The sequence below is a fragment of the Phoxinus phoxinus genome (assembly GCF_949152265.1).
Source record: "Phoxinus phoxinus genome assembly, chromosome: 1".
Lineage (NCBI taxonomy): Eukaryota > Metazoa > Chordata > Actinopteri > Cypriniformes > Leuciscidae > Phoxinus > Phoxinus phoxinus.
The window spans coordinates 26,826,687-26,847,088 of record NC_136876.1 but is presented as its reverse complement, the minus strand read 5'-3'; the positions used below and the strand labels follow the sequence as shown (position 1 = coordinate 26,847,088).

The 20,402-nt window shown below is 38.6% G+C and overlaps 1 protein-coding gene across 1 annotated transcript; it reads left to right on the top strand.

The window, feature by feature from the left end:
- Nucleotides 1-101: 101 nt before the first annotated feature.
- On the top strand, nucleotides 102-20,337 carry slc25a39 (solute carrier family 25 member 39). The gene is given in 13 exon segments (XM_079630016.1): nucleotides 102-236; nucleotides 2,665-2,774; nucleotides 6,545-6,604; nucleotides 7,814-7,855; nucleotides 8,552-8,576; nucleotides 8,578-8,659; nucleotides 8,746-8,813; nucleotides 9,419-9,567; nucleotides 13,313-13,486; nucleotides 13,562-13,671; nucleotides 18,245-18,326; nucleotides 18,514-18,597; nucleotides 19,096-20,337. Coding segments are annotated over 12 exon segments (1,092 nt in total). The 5' UTR covers nucleotides 102-236; nucleotides 2,665-2,677; the 3' UTR covers nucleotides 19,215-20,337.
- Nucleotides 20,338-20,402: the final 65 nt, after the last annotated feature.

The following is a 20,402-nucleotide window of genomic DNA, read 5'->3' as shown; positions in this document are numbered from 1 at the left end:
GACTTAAGATAAACGTGACACTGCTGGGCTGCATTACCAAAAAACAACCCTAAACGTGTATTTGGCCTGAGCTGGGCCGCCAGGGGGCGCAGTGTGTTTCTCATGATCACCCGCTCTGCGTGCTGCTGTTGTGCGCATTGAGAGTCTCACTCTCCGACTGCACGACGGAGGAGAGACTCGCTTCAGAATGTCACGAACCGAACAAATGCACGAAAACCCTCCGGTTTAGACAAAAGGTGAGTTATCTGCATGAGCCGTGCTATTATTTCTTAACTAACCTACCTTTTCTGCTGCATGATCTTCAAAAGGACTCAATTAATGTCTCTGCGCTCTACACAATGTGCCAATCTTGCGCCATTAACGTTACGTTTAATGCGATCAGCGTACAGCTCATGAAACTGGGCTGATGATGGAAGAGAGCCGTTAGAGCACAGGGATTGGTAATCGAGAATGTTCGTTCCGTAATGGTTTTGTTTTTAACCAATTGTAGCAACTAGAAAAATTATATCGTGCTTTGTTCTGGACAGGCAATATTTTAGCTACCCAAGTGTTGATCAACTTCCTATCATCGCCTACTAGTGTTTTGTTTTTGAGTTGACAGCACGTTTTGTTCTTTGTTTTTGAATTTTGGCTGTTCAGTTGTGTTTTTTTAGGCTTAAGGATAACATCCGTAACATTTTGTTATGCTTAAAGTGCATATTACTCTTAATGTAATATAGCGGAAATGTTAGTAAAACATTCTGATGTAGATTAGAAAATATGGCTATTAAGTGACTTTTACAACATAGACTGACAAAAGGCAGTGCCTGAATTAATTATTTTCAAAGTAGATATGTTACTATTTGCAAAACTATTGGCGTTTCCCCACGTCTCAACAATCCTGTTTGTATACAGGGGTTGGACCATGAAACTGAGACCACAATAATTGATCAATATGATGTAGGGGGGCCTCCTTTTGTGGCCACTACAGCATCAATTCGTCGTGGGAATGAGAGATACAAGTCTTTCACAGTGGCCAGAGGGACTTTGAGCCATTCCTCTTCCAAAGTAGTGACCAGGTCACTATGTGATGTTGGTGGAGGAAAACGTTTTCTGTCTCGCTCCTCCAAAATACCACAAAGTGGCTCAAAAATATTTAGATCTGGTGACTGTGCAGGGCATGGGAGATGTTCAACTTCACTTTCGTGTTCATCAAACCATTCTGTCACAAGTCTTGTTGTTTGTATTGGTGCATTATCATGCTGATACACCCCCTTTAGGGTACAATGTTTGTACCATTAGGTGCACATGTTCCTCCTGAATGGTTTGGTAGTCCTTGGCAGTGATGTGCCCATTAAGCACAGTAGGGAATGCAATGATATTTCAGCCCAAACATCACTGATTCACCCTATGCTTTACTGTACAGTAACAGTCCAGGTGTTAAGCCTATTTGGGTCTTCTACACACTGTAACCCCCATGGATGTGGGAAAGACCGTGAAGGTGGACTCATCAGTGAACTATACATGTTTCACATTGTCCCTTTAAGACCGCTTCCTCGACAGTTGCTCCTGTTGAATGTGGTTCGTCCTACGTGGTGGTATACTGACATTACCCTGGATATCATAGCTCTCGATACAGCACAAATCACAGATGAGCCAGCGAGACGAGCACCAACAATTTGTCCTCTTCTGAACTCTGATATGTCTCCATTTATGTTATGTGGATTGCAATATTTTATGTACAGCGTGTTTAACCGGCACACTCCGCTTTTACTGATGAAATGTAAAATCAGTTAAGATTGGCCACCAGGCCACGAATATATAGGCGTGAAACCTCAAACACTATTTTGGCCAGTATTTCAGTCTCATTGTCCAACCCCTGTATATGAAGGGATGTGAAGGTGTGGGATAATATCTGTTTGGGTTTTGTTTTGTTGCTCTAGAGATGATGGACTGCACTTTCTGTCTTTTTACAGATGAGATAAAATGAGCATGTTTACACTGATCAAAAACCCATTATGGAGTATTATCACTAGCTTCCTGTACCTCATAAATGTGTCTGGCCATCATGAAGATCAACTTTGTGCTCACAGCTGATTATCTGCTCTCTGTTGATCATGATCTGTTGATCCAAAAAAAAGCAAAATAAAATAAAAAAGCAATGGAAGTCAAAGAGAACCAAAACTGTATAGTTTCCAATCTTCTTTAAAAAAAAAAAAAACACACACACAATTTTAATTTCTGGGTGAACTATCCCTTGACTCCCCTAACTACCCCAGTCTTTGACACTGAACATGTTGCATGCTGAATGCATCCAGGCGGCACGCTTGGGTGTAGGTCAAAGTCTCATGCTAGATTTGTTTTTTATAAGGTAGTTTACTGACTTCCGCAGGAGTAGTATAGGGTACGGGAAGGGTGACCCACCCCGTCTGTGTTCTCAATAGATAAGATATCAATATGCTGTGCAGGACCATTATAATCATGCCTGCCGCTAGGAGTTACTTTCTCCTAATATCCACGTTTATTATTGCATAAATGTTGTTATTTAAGAGCAGACAATATTCCGTTGTCTTACAGAGGACTGAGAAGGTCAATAGTGATGACAGGAGCTTTAAAACAGGACCATAAATATAACCTAAGCATCTTGGATGAATGTATTCATATCCCCTCTGCTCTGTCTTTCAGGTGGGCCGACAGGATGGGGGAAGGGCCTGCAGTCAGGCCTTTGGCCGCTATTACGCCTGTGCAGCAGATGCTGGCATCTGGCACTGGGGCTGTGCTAACATCTCTTTTTGGTGAGGAAAAGAATCAGCACAATAATTTCTCCATTTAGAGAAAATTCTGTTTTTACTGTATGTAATTTCCTTCATTTGTCCAGTTTTAGCTGGATAAAACATTTTATCAAGAGTACCGTATTTACCGCATGAGTCAAATACGCCATGAAGAGGAAAAAAAACATATAAGTCGCACTGGACTATAAGTCACATTTATTTAGAAATTAGTTTCACAAAATCCAAGACCAAGAGAACAGACATTTAATCTGGAAAGGCAAGTTATTCAACTACACAATAGCACACAGAACAACAGGCTGAATAGGTGTCTGGTGTGTTACCTAACACAGGGTTTCCCGCAGCACTTTGGAACTAAGGCGGCCGCCTAATAACACACGCCTGCCGCCTTAACTACGTTGTCAAAAATGTTTATATGAGCGATATCCGCCGCGTTACTCGATCCTGTTTAGAGCTCAGGTTCTCTGCCGAGCCCGATATTTCCCACCACTATTTTTGGGCCGGGCCTGTGATCTAGAGACGTGCGGCGCGGGACTAGATTTGATGGCCGAGTGCGAGCGCGGGCGGTAATGCACTCACTCTGTGTGTGCGGGCTGCGGGAGAATAAAGCGATTAAATAGAAATATCTATGAATAAAACATATAAAAACGAATAAATTGTTATTAATCTGTTGCAGAAAAGCAACAAGAACAACTAAAACAAAATAGAAACGATTTACAGGCCAGAGTTTATATTTGTAACATGTTTGCAGCGTTGAGCGATGTAGCCAATCACAGACATGTGTTGATTTCTTGAACGCAATGGCCAATCAGAAGCATTTAAGATAGAATCCCCTCACCGCTCAAAACTGACTTTTTGTTCAGTGCTGAATTCTGCATGCTGGCAAATCCTCTGATTATAAAATATATTATGAAAGATTCATTATGCAGTCAGCTTCATTGATAATAACAGAGATGTGTGAGATCGCGATGAACTGATGTCAGCTTTTAGGAATTATTAAGGGAGCGCGCTTTCAGTCATGGCAAACCATGCACGCAGCCTGCGTGCTTTTATGTTAAATTAACAGTGGTTTGTGAATGTTAATGCTTTAATAACAAATAATTTATCAGGAGCATTTATGCTGATGTGTATGGTGGCGACACGTAGGCTAACACAAAGTTAAGTTAAGTTACACAAAGTTAAGATAAGTTACACAAGTTAAGATAAGTTACACAAAGTTAAGATAAGTTACACAAGTTAAGTTACACCTTAACTAAAACATTTTCTGCGAGAAACCCTACACAATAGCATAAAGAACATATACCTGGGAGCAGTGATGGGAATAACGGCGTTATAAATAAACGGCGTTACTAACGGCGTTATTTTTTTCAGTAACGAGTAATCTAACTAATTACTGTTTCCTCCGTAATAACGCAGTTACCGTTACTGACAATAAAATGCGCCGTTACTATAATTGAGTTCACTGAAGCGGTTTTCATCCGATCGGGCTCTTTTCTCCCCCATAGGAACTGCAAACTCTTTTCTCTGGTGTGTGTGTTTCGAGGCGCCGGACTGGACAAAAGCGAAGCGAACGTCGTCAGTTCGCGAGAGAGACCGAGTGTGTCCGTCCGAGAGCGCGCTGGACAGTTCGCGAGATTGACCGAGTGTGATCCGTCCGAGAGCGCGCTGGACAGTTCGCGAGAGAGACCGGAGTGTGTCCATCCGAGAGCGCGCTCGACAGTTCGCGAGATTGACCGAGTGTGATCCGTCCGAGAGCGCGCTGGACAGTTCGCGAGAGAGACCGAGTGTGTCCGTCCGAGAGCGCGCTGGACAGTTCGCGAGATTGACCGAGTGTGATCCGTCCGAGAGCGCGCTGGACAGTTCGCGAGATTGACCGAGTGTGATCCGTCCGAGAGCGCGCTGGACAGTTCGCGAGAGAGACCGGAGTGTGTCCATCCGAGAGCGCGCTCGACAGTTCGCGAGAGAGACCGAGTAGGCCTATGTCCGAGCATAATATAGTTTATCATCTGCAACGTTTTAATTAGTTTACATGGTTATAAAATAAAACTCCAAAATAACCTGCAGGGAACGTTCAAAGAAAACATATTTGTTTGACCGGTTGTGAACACGTGCGGCAAACACGACTAGAATTTGGCTTAAATAACCTCTGACGATGACGTTCTCTGTAGGTTATACAAATAAACCCCCACAACATTAGATGTTATTATTATTATTTATGTTGGTATTGTTCAATATTATATTGAGAACACTTTTAGTTAAACTGTTTACATTTGTGAGGAAGTAAATACTTCAAGTAGGCTAGTATGTCTACCAGTTGTAAGTTTTGTCATTTTAATTTGCACTACAAAGAGTGTATGTGTATGTATATTTTTTTATTACTTATTTTTGGTACATTTCTTAAGAAGCATACCGGTAATTTATTTTTGGATTTGTTGGCCAGTTGTGGTCTGTGCAATAAATATTAAAAGTTCTAAACCATCAATGTTTTATTATAATAATTTGTTCTAGTGTCCATTTCATTCATTTAACATATTTAATATTGGGGGTATCCAAGATATTTTACATATTAAAATTTTTCTTTCTTTTTTTGTTTTTTTTCAATAGTTACTTTGCCTGGTAATTAGTTACTTTTGTAATGATATAACTCAGTTACTAACTGAGTTACTTTTTGTGAGAAGTAACTAGTAACTATAACTAATTACTTTTTTTAAGTAACTTGACCAACACTGCCTGGGAGGCTGAATAGGCTAAATTCACATAAGCCAGCGAGTCCAACAAGTTACCGGTAAGCAAGTTCACCAAGCTCCCGCGATCTCATTCCACATCATTGTATCGCTGAGCTTGGCAGCAGCTTGGGCTTTAGTTTTCGCATGAACATATGAGTTCTTCCTCGGTGTCGCTTCTGAACAACTCCGCCAACTAGAGCGCCCTCTCGCGGCTGTTTTCTCTTGGTTCATCTCAGTCAGTATGAATTAATTTTGATATATAAGTCGCACCTGACTATAAGTCGCAGGACCAGCAAAACTATGGAAAAAAAAGTGTGACTTATAGTCCGGAAAATACGGTAAAAGTGTAAATATTTGATCAAATACAAATGTTTAAGTAAAAATATATTGCATTGGGCATTACATTCAAGAAATTATTATTCATATTATTATAATTTTTTTAAGTGACATTTGTAATGTTACAAAATATCGGTTTCAAATAAATGCTTGACTTTTGAATTTTCTATTCATCAAGAATTTCTGAGCAAATGTATCAGTTTCCACAGAAATATAAAGCATCACAACTGTTTTCAACATTGGTAATAATAAAAAATGTTTCTTAAGCAGCAAATTTAGCATTCAATTTCTGCAGGATCATGTGACACTGAAGACAGATGTAATGATGCTGAAAATTCGGCTTTGCATCACAGGAATAAATTACATTTTAAAATATATTCAATAGGAAACAGATTCCAGATTTTCCAACATTAATATGTCACTGTTTTTCTTATCAAATAAATGCAGTCTTGGTCAGCATGAGAGCCTTCTCTCAAAAACACAAACAAAACCTTACTGAGCCCAAACTTTTGAAGGGTAGCGTTTGTTGGGATATAATTGTTTTTCTAAAGTAGAAGGTTTTAGAAGGTGGGTTGAAGGTTTTACAGTTTAATTAGACATTTCACGCTTTGTGCCTGTGCTAGTGTTGTGCTTTATATGTAGAATCAAAATGATGTAGAATCTAACTTTTATACAAGGCTAAACTTTTTCTCTTTCTTTTTCTTCCTCCCCCAGTCACACCATTGGATGTAGTGAAGATCAGACTTCAAACCCAGCAAACTCCCCTCTATCAAGGTACAGATCTCAAGCAGCCCTTTAATTCTTGATCACAGACAGAATGTCAGATGATTGAACAGTAAACTTACTTCATTTTCTCTTGACATTATACAAGTCACACCAGTTCAATATCAGTTCCAGTGTTTCTACAACCTGTGCTTCAAATTTCCCTTCAAATGCTTTAAATAAACAGTCTTCAAGTTAGAATAGATCCAAAAGCTGATCTCATCTGAGGAATTATCTCTTGCTGCTGTACTCTAAATGTTTTTCTTTTTTGCAAAAATCACTGATTCCAAACAGGGTTTTCAAACACACCATGTACAAAATGGCTCACTCTCTGAATAATAAGCTGGAATAAAATAAGTTAAACTACTTGAGCTTAATTAACAGTGAAAATGAAGCTACACTAACGCTCAAAAGATTGGGGTCTTTAAAGTTGGCATAAAACAGAAGTTGCGGTAATCTTTTCTTCCCTACTGTGACGTGTATCCGAGTGTAACGGCTTCTCGAACTAGAAAAGTGTGAAGCGGGACTGCTGTGATGTCTTGTGAGTGACAGGTTGATCCCGCCATTAAAGACGTCATCAGAGAAGACAAGAGATGTTTATTTTGGTTAAAAATTACCAAGGCACATGAATGAAAACAATTAAGAAAAAAAGTGGGATAAATAATTTATAATAAATAGTGCAATATTCCAGTAAAAAAAAAATCATGTTTTTGAAAGTCTCTTTTGCTCACCAAGTCTGCCTTTATACAGTAAAAACCCTAACATTGTGAAATAGTATTTTACATTTAAAATGGATTTTTTTTGGTAACATTAAAAATGACTTTACTGTCACTTTTGACAAATTTAATACAACCTTGCTGAAGCCAAACTGACCCCAAACTTTTGAACGGTAGGTTGTATCTAAAAACCTGCTGTAAGACCTTGATAACACAGACCTCATGCTGTTTTGCATTTGCTATATGCACTATGATCTCTCTCTCTCTCTCTCTCTCTCTCTCTCTCTCTCTCTCTCTCTCTCTCTCTCTCTCTCTCTCTCTCTCTCTCTCTCTCTCTCTCTCTCTCTCTCTCTCTCTCTCTCTCTCTCACTCTGTCCTCTCTCTCCTCTCTCTCTCTCTCTCTCTCTCTCCTCTCTCTCTCTCTCTCTCTCTCTCTCTCTCTCTCTCTCTCTCTCTCTCTCTCTCTCTCTCTGTCTCTGTCTCTGTCTCTGTCTCTCTCTCTCAGCAGATTCAAGGCCCTGGGCTGGGGTCATCCGCCCTTCAAAATGTGAGTATGTGAGGCAGATGAACTTGCATCTGTGCTCATGGTCCTCTCCCAAAGACCAGCAGCTTGCTTCACTAACTACCACTTGAATTACAAACACATTCTGCAAAGCATCTAAATCACATAGTGCTAAAAACATTTTGGCTTGTATAATACATCTCTAAAGGGGTAAATGCAAGGTCACATTGCAACCAGACATGACACGTGTGCACAAAAACCCCAACAAGTTGAAAAATGCATTCAGGAAATATTTCGGAGGTCTGCTCTGCTTGGATATAAATGTTTATTCACTGTGTTTATAGCAGTGGACCATTTACTGACCTCATGAGGAACTACAAACTAAAAGCCATGCCAGGCAGATCTACCTTGAACCTGTCTTGCGTAATGTCAAAAATAGTAGGCTTGTTTGTGCCAAAGCTGGAATTGGTTAAACTGTCATGGCCAATGCCATGGTCACTAATATTTATAGAGCCTCTTATCTAAGACCTCAGTCCTAATCACCAAATCCTTTGAACTGAATGCAGGAAATTTCCAGAAAAGTCTTGCTTGGAAAAAGTGATACATCTGAGTAATAAAATCATAAGTAGTAAAATTAGATGCACAAAGAGAGTTTGTACAATAGACAAAGAGACTTGGGTGCATGTATTTGCAGAAGTATTACAAATTAGGTTTACGCTACTATACTTTCTGTCTTTTTAGGGAAATGTTTCCTCTATTGTAACGGTTGATGGACATGTCTATGTGTGTCAGAATATGTCAAGCTGCTCCAGCTGGTACAAAACCCCCACCCATTTCAGTGGGACCGTGGTAAGAATTTATTCTCACATTTACAAATTGTGATTTCAAGTTTTTGTAATGACACATTCATGATTTATTTACTTTTTGTTTTTCAGGATGCATTTGTTAAGATCACACGTAATGAGGGGATCAGGTCTTTGTGGAGCGGACTTCCCCCCACACTGTAAGTCCAGCTTCATTTCAGTGTACAGTTACATATAAACTGCTTGACTTGCATACTTTCAATTGTACTTCATCAGCTTTATAGGCAGAACTGTAACCGGTGCTATCAGATCTAGTCTAGTCCTGTTTTAGGGTGCCTCTATTTTTAAAGTGTGTGCTGTAACTGCAGCTCATACGAAAGACTTTGATTCAGCTGTTGCTAAAAGTAATGACTTGTAGTTTAGTAATTAAGATTTTAGAAGATCTTAAGATTAAGAAAATTAAGATTTTCATTTTGTAAATGCTTTGACAGATTCAAAGATCATTAAGTGAAGGATTCTGTAGGATTCAGACAGATAACACTCAGATAATTTGGTCATTAGTTGTGAATCCGACTAAAGTGGTCATGCTGTTTACTGAATAACTGAAATGTTGTTAAACCGTATTTGACTTTGTACATTTATAAATAACATGTTAATGATTAAACGTATGAATCAAGTTGACTGTAAATAATCTTTTATTTGTGGTTAGTTGACTTGAGCGGTGGCCAGACAAACCAGCAAATAAAAACAACCCTGAATCCTTGAAATGACACACATTTGTAAATCGTGCACAAGCTGTTTTCAGTGAATGCTCATTGGTGTGTTTGAAGGGTATGGCGGTTCCTGCCACAGTCATCTACTTCACCTGCTATGACCAGCTGCGAGACTTCCTGCGTTACGGCATGGGCTATCAAGGGGACCATATTCCCCTTATAGCAGGAGGGTTAGCGAGATGTGAGTATTTACTCGTCCTTCCTGTCTCATACAAGCATCTTTTACAAGACTGCAGTATTGTAATGTGTATTATGAAGATCTTAAACTTATATAATGTACATCCCTAAACAAAACTGAAAACCTGCATAATAAATCAGTTATTGGCATATTTAATGTATCTGTCACCATTGGATATTTAATTATGCATTATCATTCCACTGTTTTTACTTTTAGATTTGCTGCCATCTAACTCAAATCAATACACACACACACACACACACACACACACACACACACACACACACACACACACACACACACACACACACACACACCCCTCCTTCAGTGTTTTTTCTTTATTTTTAACATTGTACATTAAATACTGAAGACATCCAAACTGTGAAAGAACATGTTTGGAATTGTGTAGTAAAAAAAACCAGCCAGAGTATGTTGTATATTTAGATTGTCCAACGTACCTACATTTAGCTTTGATGACAGCTTGGCACACTCATGCCATTCTCTCATCAGTTTCATGAGTTAGTCACCCACAACGGTTTTCCAACAATCTTGAAGGAGTTCCCTCAGGTGTTGTGTACTTGTTGACTGCGTTTCCTTCACTCTCCAGTCCAACTCATCCCAAACCATCTCAATTGGATTTGGATCGGGTGATTTGTGGAGGCTAGGTCATCTGATGCAGCTCTATCACTCTCCTTTGACAACCTCTTAATAACCTAGAGGTGTGTTTGGGGGGGTCATTGTCCTGTTGGGAAAAAAATGATGGCCCCAGTGTTGTTAAAAGACCTGGTACTTCGGTACCAAGTCGGTACTAAAAAAATTAAATGGTTACGGTACCAGGTTTTCTTAAGTACCGGTGGTATCGAAGTATCGGGTTAATCCGGTTATTAATTCGCTGTCCGAAAGGTGCACTGTTGCGTCCTCTTCATAAAAACACTGAGACATGGAGACCGGCGGCGCTGCTAATGCGGTGGCTCTGAATCCACTTGTTGATAAGAAAGGAGGAAAGAGCCACATGTGGAAATATTTTGAATGGGCTAATATCACGTTGCCATAAGGGGCCGTTCATGGTTGCATAGCAACGACAGACGCAACGGGAAAGCACGCGCTTGTGGAAAGGAGAAAGTTGTGCAAACTGCGCTCTCCATAATGACAAGGAAGTATCAGCAAATAATTAATTGATTTCTAGCCCTTGCATTAGGTTTACTACTAGATATATTCATGGAGATGAGATATAAAAAGCTGCCCTGTACATCGATCAGCTGTTCGGCCGAGCTTTCGATGTTGTTAACGAAGGCCGTTGGTTTTTTGTCACATGACCTTTTGAGATGTTTTCATCTCGCCGCGGCATAGGCGCGCCTAGAAAAGCGTTTGCCGCAGCGCCTACATTTGAAACGAATTTGCACGCGCACAAACCGCGATATGTGAACGGCCCCTAAAGTGGTATCGTGTGCGGTTGTATCTGGGTAAATATGAACGCAGTTTTGGATTAAATAAAAGTAGGCTACAGTCAAGTCAAATAAAACACGTTTTATCTCCTGTATAGTTTGGTAACACTGCAATAAGATTAACGTTACTTAATGCCTTTTCTAACATCAACACATTGAGTGAACAATATATTTTACATTCATTCATTAATGTTTGTGAATGTTAATACAAACACTTGATTGTTCATGTTTGTTCATTTCATCAATTGTGCATTAAATAATTAACATAAAACCTTTGAATGTATTAGTACATGAATGTATTAGTACATTTTTAAATTACCCCAAGGAGAACCGTGGATTTTCACTGGTATTGGTACCGAATACTGAAATTTTGGTACCGTGACAACACTAGGCCCCACTAAGTGCAAACCAGATAGGATGGCATGTTGCTGCGAAATGCTGTGGTAGCCTTGCTGGTTAAGTGTGGTCTCAATTTTGAATTGGTCACCAAAAGTGTCACCAGGAAAGCACCATCACACCTCCTTCTCCATGCTTTACAGTGGGAACCACACATTCAGGAACTGTCAGTTCACCCTCTATACGTCTAACAAAGACATGGCGGTTATCTAATGTCCATTCCTTGTGTTTCTTGGCCCAAGCAAGTCTCTTCTGCTTGTTGTTCTTCCGAAGTAATGGTTTCTTTGCCGCAGTTCGACCATGAAGTCCTGACTCATGCAGTCTCCTCTTAACAGTAGATGTTGAAATATGTCTACCACTTGATCCCCGAGAAGCATTTACGTGGGCTGTAATCTGAGGTGCTGTAAATCTGCGGTGTCTGAGGCTGGTAATACTAATAAACTTATCCTCTGCAGACTAATAAACTTATCCTCTGCAAAGTTAGCTCTTGGTCTTTCCTGGGACGGTCCTCATGAGAGCCAGTTTCATCGTAGCGTTTGATGGTTTTGGCAAATGCACCTGGGGATACATTCAAAGTTCTTGAGATTTTTCGTATTGACTGAGCTTCATTTCTTAAAGTAATGATGGACTGTCTTTTCTTGCCATAATATAGATTTGTAATTTTGTACAGTAGTTGTAGTTGTATTGACTCTGTCTGCATCCACCCTTACTCTGCACAAGATAACTGATGGTCTAAAGCACATTTAGGAGCTCTTTACACGGCACCGTTTTCAACTAAAAACTGAACTTTTTTTGCGTTTTGGCTGTTTGATTACACTACAACAGCGTTTTGGGTGCCTGAAAACACAAACTTTTGAAAAGGGTCTCTGTGTAATCAACAAAAACGCTAATCTCTGAAAACGAGGACATCATGCACATGCGTATTACATGTTCAGTCTACAGTGTTTCATCGCCATCTAATGGCCTGGCAGCAGAATAAAGGTTTTTTGTCGTTTTCGCGGATCTGTGGGAATGGGGATCGGTTTTACAATGTCTGTACGCGAAAACTCAAAGGAAAAACGTCTCTGTTTTAAGCATATTGTTGTCGTTTAAATGTACCCTAAAAAGGCAAGAATTGTCACAAATGAACTCTTGACAAGACACACCTGTGAATTGAGAATAACTGTGGGTCACTACCTCATGTATCTGACGAGAGAATACCATGAGTGTGCCAAGCTGTCATCAAGGCTAAATGTAGCTACTTTGGACCATCTAAAATATAAAACGTATTCTGGGTTGTTTAACACTTTTTTTTTCTTCTTTTTTTGTTCAAACGTACTGGTACTGTATACATACTACCGGTTTGGGGTTGTAAGATATTTTTGAGAGAGTTTCTTATGCTCATATTTATTAAGGCTGCAATTTATTTGATCAAAAATACAGTAAAACAGTAATATTTTGAAATATTACTTTTTAAAATAAATGTTTTCTATTTCAATATATTTTAAAATGTAATTTATTCCTGTGATGACAGCTGAGTTTTCAGCATCATTACTCCAGTCTTCAGTGAAATATGATTTTAGAAATGTCACTTTTGATCATTTAAATCCATTCTTGTTCAATAAAAGTATTAATTTCTTATGAATCTTACTGATCACAAACCTTTGAACAGAAGTATATACACTATTAAATGTAAACTTTAGCAAATCTCAAATTGTACATTATAATGCTGTAAATTCATGTTTAGTATTTATGATTGCTGTAAATTCATGTTTAGTATTTATGATTGATTTAAATGTATTTCAGACAACCCCCCCTTTTGGCCCCCCAAAAGGGGCCCCCCTTTTCCGAGTGTTCTGTTTGATCGTGACTGCTGTGTTGTGATCTCTGCTGTCACATTATTGACGTCTGCTCTCTGTGCTGCTCAGTGGGAGCAGTGTCTGTGATCAGTCCTCTGGAGTTGGTTCGGACTAAGATGCAGTCCCGCAGACTCCCATACAGCGAGCTGATGGTGTGTATCCGCTCGGCTGTGGCTCAGGATGGCTGGTTATCTCTCTGGAGAGGCTGGGGTCCCACTGTCCTACGGGACGTGCCATTTTCAGGTCAGTAGCCTGTACATTCTCTGGCAGTGGGTTGTTCCACAGATGCAGTGCTTGACTGTTTTTCCCCCCCATCAGCCCTGTACTGGTTTAACTATGAGCTAGTGAAGGCACAGCTGTGTGAGCGGTACAGTGCACCACAGACCTCCTTCACCATCAGTTTTACAGCCGGGGCCATCTCAGGAGCTGTGAGTATCCCTGTATCACCTCACTCTCAAAAGCCAGATATAATTGATGACTTAAATTATGCATTAAAAGAAGGAACTCAATAGCTGTAAATTAATATGGATGAGTTTATGAATGATTACATAAGGCTACAGTGAGAAAAAAGATTAAACCATGTGAACAGAGCGTGATATCTTATCTGGCCTGACTGATTAACAATAAAGGCTTTTTACATGAGAAAAAATGCTGGGTCGACTTCTGTCCCAGAGGAATGTAGGACATGAGTGAAACTGATCTTTTTCATTGACATTTTTGCACTTAACTAATGTTCAAGTAATATTTTGTGTATTATCTTACTACATAACATACCTAAAGGACAAGTTCGGTATTTTACACTTAAAGCCCTGTTTTCAGATTGTTTCTGATGAAATAGAACGGTTAAGATTGAAATTTGTTGTTTTGCAGTAGCGGTATCGTAGACTACGCTACTCTCAAAACCCTCATCCTCCCATACAAATGTCTCTGAATCCATTTCCAAGTTGACAGATAGCTTTGATCTTTTAAAAATGTTTGGAGAGCGTAGCCTACAATACCGCGACTACATAAGACTACAGAAAGAATACAAACAACCCTGTAATACCGTACCTCACAGCACATCCAATACAAGTCAGTGGAGTTGGACAAAAACTAGGATAAAACCTGTTGGAAAGCATCTTTTGCAGCGATTTTTGTGTGAGCATATCAGTGAACACCCCTGACCACTAGGGCCGGGTATTGTTCAAAATCTTTCGATCCGGTGCCAATTTCGATACCTCAGTTTCGATACCGGTTCCTAACGATACTTTTTTCGATACCAATTTTATGAAATCCATTTTAACAAGATTACATAACACATTACCTCAGAAAAACTTTGGTTTTTATTTTTTCAGTTTGACTCATGCTCTTTAGCCAGTGCACAAAGGAACAAAAAAAGTACAAAGGAACAAAAAATGTTTTATAAAGAGCTCATGCTCACCAAAGCTGAATTTTTAAATAAAAAAATACAGTAAAACGTAAGTAATATTGTGAAATAGTTTTACAATTTAAAATCTTATTTGAATATATTTCAAAATTTTATTTATTCCTGTGATGTCAAAGCTGAATTTTCAAAATCATTACTTCAGTGTCACATGACCCTTCAGAAATATGAAAACAGTTTGCTGCTTAATATTTTGGAAACTATGATACATTTTTCATGATTCTTTGACCAAATTCTGGGTGCAACCACAGAAACCGAAAATTCTCGGGACAGCAGCATGTGTCCAAATTTCAATCTTAACCGTTCTATTTCATCAGAAACTATCTGAAAACAGGGCTTTAAGTGTAAAATACCGAACTTGTCCTTTAAAACATGACTACATAGTTGAAGCTCTTTATAACGCAATTGGTTTTGCAGTGATAATAAGAGTTGTATAATTGTGAATATAACACTATAATTAAATTTCTCTTCTGCTCACCAAGGCTGCATTTATTTCGGGAAAATAAATGTCAAACCCTTTATATTGGCCCACGGCCATTATATATTTAAAATAGGGCCGGGACTCGATTAAAAAAATTAATCTAATTAATTAGAGGCTTTGTAATTAATTAATCGAAATGAATCGCATTTTAATCGCATATAAATATTTGACCTGAGAACAGTGAAGTAATTTTTTTCACATGGATTTTTAGTATACCATTGAATAATGACTGAATAAATAAGCTTAAGCAACAAAATATTGTTTATTTTTGTTTAACCCTTTCACACGTAAGTTTAAAATATTCTAACTGACCCCCCAGCGTGAGTTTTTCAAGGCGACCGTTATTTAGAACCTGTCACTTTATCGTTTCCATGGTGACGCGTCATTGCTTGTCACGTGACACAGCGCAAACACAACACAGCGCTGAATGAATGATGATCTGCTTTTATGTAATTTTCTCTTTTTGATTCAAAATACTCAACAATATGTTAGATATAACATGAAACACAGATATTCCGATTGTCAAATATGTGCATGTGGATGTGTTTGGTTGTTTAAACACTTTTATAACGATCGCGCTAGTTGAGCTGTATGCGCGATGGGCGGCGCCATGTTTGTTTGTGCAACAGTTCAGAGAATTTACAACACGTCAATTCCTCCACTTCTCACGAAATACATGAAAGTAAGTGGCAGGTTAACTGGGAGAAGAATAGGGTAAAATGTAAAGCTACTTACACATTGTGTATCTGATATGAATAAAACGTGTCGTCTTATTATAATGGAAAGGATTATTATTGCCGCTTCCATAGACATCTGTGTGTATTTTACAAACTCAAATTCATTTTTTCTGCTAGTACTTATGTGATTTTAAATGCCTGAAACCTAAAATAAACATTATGTGGTTGAAAACACTGAATAGTTGTGATATATGACAAGCACTGAGCACGTCCGTCTCTGGCTCAGCGCCAGCCAACGCGCGAAAGCACATTTGAATTTAGCAGTTGATCACGTGATGCGCTGTCCGTTCTAATCACACCGGTGTGATCGTACGCTCCAGGGACCAGCCAAGACTGATCACACCGGTGTGATCGTACGTGCGAAAGGGTTAACCAAGTCCAGCAGACCTGTAACGTTAGCAATAGCCGTTCCGAATTCCTTGTTGCACAGCTTGCACACAACCATGCTCTTATAGGTTGTAAATCGTTTTTTCTTTGACACTGGTGGCTCATCCGATTTTGTTGTGTTATCCTCCTCGTCCGTCTCTCCCCCAATTTCACACAATAGATGTAAATAGAACGTTTTTAAAGCTAGCTAGCAACTGCTCACGCTGTTTAGTCCTGGATGTGTGTTGATCATGGTGTTGATACGACCGACAGCGCAGGCAGTTGCTAGGCGATAAGTTGAGCTTCCAATCAAATAAAAGTAAACGCCTGGCATTGGCCAATCCACTGTTTTACCCGTTTACATAGACAGTATCTGTTTACGGACACAGGATTGGATGTACACAACCATGAAGAAAACAAAGTAACAGTAGACGGAAACGGTTTAATTTGAAACCAGGAAATTCTACTTTAGAAGTACATTTTCACAAAAAAACGGGACAATACGTGTCCCGGGAAAGAATATACATTTTCCTGGACTGTCGCTCAAAAAAGAGAACAATCCCTGGAAAACCGGGACGGGTGGCAACGCTAGAAGTTATCGTTTAAATCAGGTTTAAATACTGTCTATGGAAGTTGTGAACGCTAGTTGGTGCTCCAGTATAATCGGTCCGCCTAAACTCATCCAGTGAGAAACGTTCCGCGGTGCAAAAATAAGTGCGATTAAAATGCGTTAAAAATGTTTAACGCGTTATTTTTTGTGTAATTAATTAATCTTAATTAACGCGTTAAAGTCCCGGCCCTAATTTAAAACAGTAATATCCTATTCTAAACCTAAACCAATCTTGACACACTATATATCATTTGAAAGCTTACAATCTCTAGTTTTCATTTTTGGGGACTGATTTTTAAAATACATTACAGAGGAGCCGTAATGTATCAATTTGCAACAAGAATATTTTCATACTCCTAATGCGTGATCAGACCTTTATTTTGAAATGGGGATGAACATGAAAAATCATGAAAGAATGGTAGAAACCTCAGTTTGTTTTCATGCCAAGAGTTCAAAAGATAGCATCCATTCAATTGTTTTAGAAAAAAAGGTCCGAAAATGTTTTAAATATAAAGAAAAAAATTATAGATTCACCATTTGTGATTCACCATTCGTGGCAGCGAGCTATAATGCACATACGTGTTCTTTTTATGTTTCTTAGAGGTTGAATTCATTTCAAAATTTGAATTCAAATACTACAAACTTCCAATACTACTTCTGAATAGGATGTCTACTTCATAAATTGTATGAAATTGTAAATTGTAAAAATAATGGTTCAGATCACTCAAACAACATATGGAAATGGAGGCGCCCTTATATGGGCAGTAATGTCACCTAGTGAAAAAGTTTGGTACTGCGCCCAAACAATCTCACTGAAAGCTTATTTTTTGAGATATCAACCTAAAATTTTAAACACAACTTGTTTAGATTTTTGCCTTTTTTGCAGTTTTAGAGTCCACCAGGTTTTGAAAATATATATTTTATATAAAATATGAATAATTACATTTTTAACGTTGTACATTTTCATAAACTCAAACTTCTATAACTTTTTTGTTTAACTTTCTTAATTTATTTCACTTCTACAAAAATCTGCCAAATGTCTTCTTAAAAACAAGACCAATCGTACATCTATATTCCAAAGCATTCTTGAATTACAACCATTTAAGTTTGGAATGTGCATTTTCATGTCTATTAAAAAAAAGGGTGCTTGATAAGGGGTTAATTCCTTTAATGGTAAAGCTGAATTTTTAGCATCATTACTCTAGTCTTCAGTGTCACATGATCCTTCAGAAATCATTCCAATATGCTGATTTGCTGCTCAAGAAACATTTCTTATCAATGTTGAAAACTGTTGTGCTGCTTTGAATATTTTTCTGAAAACCATGAAATGATTTTATCGTGCAGTACTGGCCTCATCAGAATATTAATTTTCTTTTTGACACAGATCGCTGCAGTTCTGACCCTGCCGTTTGACGTGGTGAAAACGCGCAGGCAAATCCAGTTAGGGGAAGTGGATGCTGTCGGAGGTATAGCAGCTTCTGTTGTTTCACCTTTTAATATGTTAGAAAGAGTGTTGTAATTCAACCTGAAGGATGAGTGACATCTCATAGATGACTACTCGCTTTTAAAAAACAATCCAGTGCTGATTACTTAAGCCAGAATTAGTTACATTTTATCAGGCATCAAATTTAATGACATTTTGACCTTTCTCAGCAATCTCTATGAAGAAACCGGCCTCCACATGGAACATGATGAGGAATATCTGGATTGACATGGGATACAGGGGTTTGTTTGCAGGTAAGCTCTAATTTCTACTATGACGCACTTCTGAAAAGCACAATGTGCTCTGATTGGTTGGCTCGACTAGTGTGTTGTGATTGGTCAACTGATTCAAGCGTGTTTCGGAAATGTCACATCCCTTACCATAACGGAAAGTTTCAACACACTACTAACGCAATTCAACCAGGCCAGCCTTATTTAAATTATTTAAATGAGGAATATTGTGACGTGTTCGTTCCCAAAACAGGATCAGATTTGACTGATATAGAGAATAACTCTCTTTGGAGTCGCTTTGTAACTTTGCAGACCTTTTCCATGCTCAAACAGTAACACTACAGTCTAAAGAAAATTTAAAATGTAACCAAGCATAATAGGATAAAAGGAAATAATAATTATTATTATTTTTTTTTTCTGGCTGAAACAATGTTTTGTTGCAAGACCGAACTGGATTATGAATTATACACTGTGGCTTTAACTTTTTATTATTGAAACAATAATCAGCTTTGCTTTTTTCAGGTTTCCTTCCAAGAGTGATCAAAGTTGCTCCCGCCTGTGCAGTCATGATCAGCACTTATGAGTTTGGGAAGACTTTCTTTCAGAAGCGTAATCTGGATCAGGCGAGATGCGGCCTTTGAGATGGGCAAGAGGACCTGTGGTTTGTCCAGGATCTAGCCCTGAGGAAGCTGAGAGGGACTCATCAAACATTGATGACTTATACCCAGCTTTGTAATGATTTTTTTTTTTTTATGAAACTCAAATTGTTGGGTGATGTGCCTATTGACTGGTACAAGGAATTAAAAGCTGTGAGACTTTAACTAATACTTTGCGTATGAGAGGACTTCAGTTATGATGCATCAATAAATGCACAATCCTCCCCAAACCCTGTGATGCCTTAGGGAACAATACCAAAGCATGCTGGCAGAAACACTACCTCCCCACCAATGCCCCACTTATTAAAATGGCTGCTGGTTGTGCACAACATCCAGGTTGTTGAATCTGCAGTGCTTGACTTGAGTCCCTTTAATTAAAGAGACAGTGCTGCCCTCTGCTGTTCATGTTGAGGAAACCTCAGATGAATGGATAAAATAGTCAGTACTGAAGACTGTCTTTTTCAGCAGGGGGAAAAAAATATTTAAAAATGTTTTATTTTTTATGTAATTTTTGTTCTTAAATTTTAATTATTCTTATTTACAAGACTAGTCCTTTGTATGGGCACTGTTTTTTTTATTATTATTTTATTATTTGTTTGCAAGTGATGTCCTAGTGTAGTGGATGGATCTCTGCTCTTGTCCTGTTAACTACACCTGCATTTAGTTCCGATACAAACAATGTCTACTGCTGTGAACGTACTGCTGACTTGAAATTATTAGACAGTTCTCACGTTTGATCTAATAAAAGACATTTAAAAAACGCTTCATCTTTTAAGTTTAATTTTTAGCAGACTTAACATGCATAATTTCTGTGCATTTACTGAAGCATACTACATAAATGTGTTATAGATTGCATTTCTGAGTGACTGTGAGAAAGTATCAAAAAAATTATTGAATATGTCTGTGATGGCCCTTGTGTGAGTAGAATGATTGTTCACTCAAAAATAAAAGTTATGTCATCATTTCCTCACCCTCACGTCGTTCCATGCCGTGATATGACTTTAATTTTTTGCAAGTAACACATCAAGAGTTACCCAGCAGCTGTCACCGGTCCCCATCCACTTCTACTGTATGGCCAAAACAACAATAAAGAAATAGTTGGACACTGCTGAATATCATCTTTATTCCACTCTAGACAGACATACAGGGTTGGACCAATGTGAGGGCAAATAA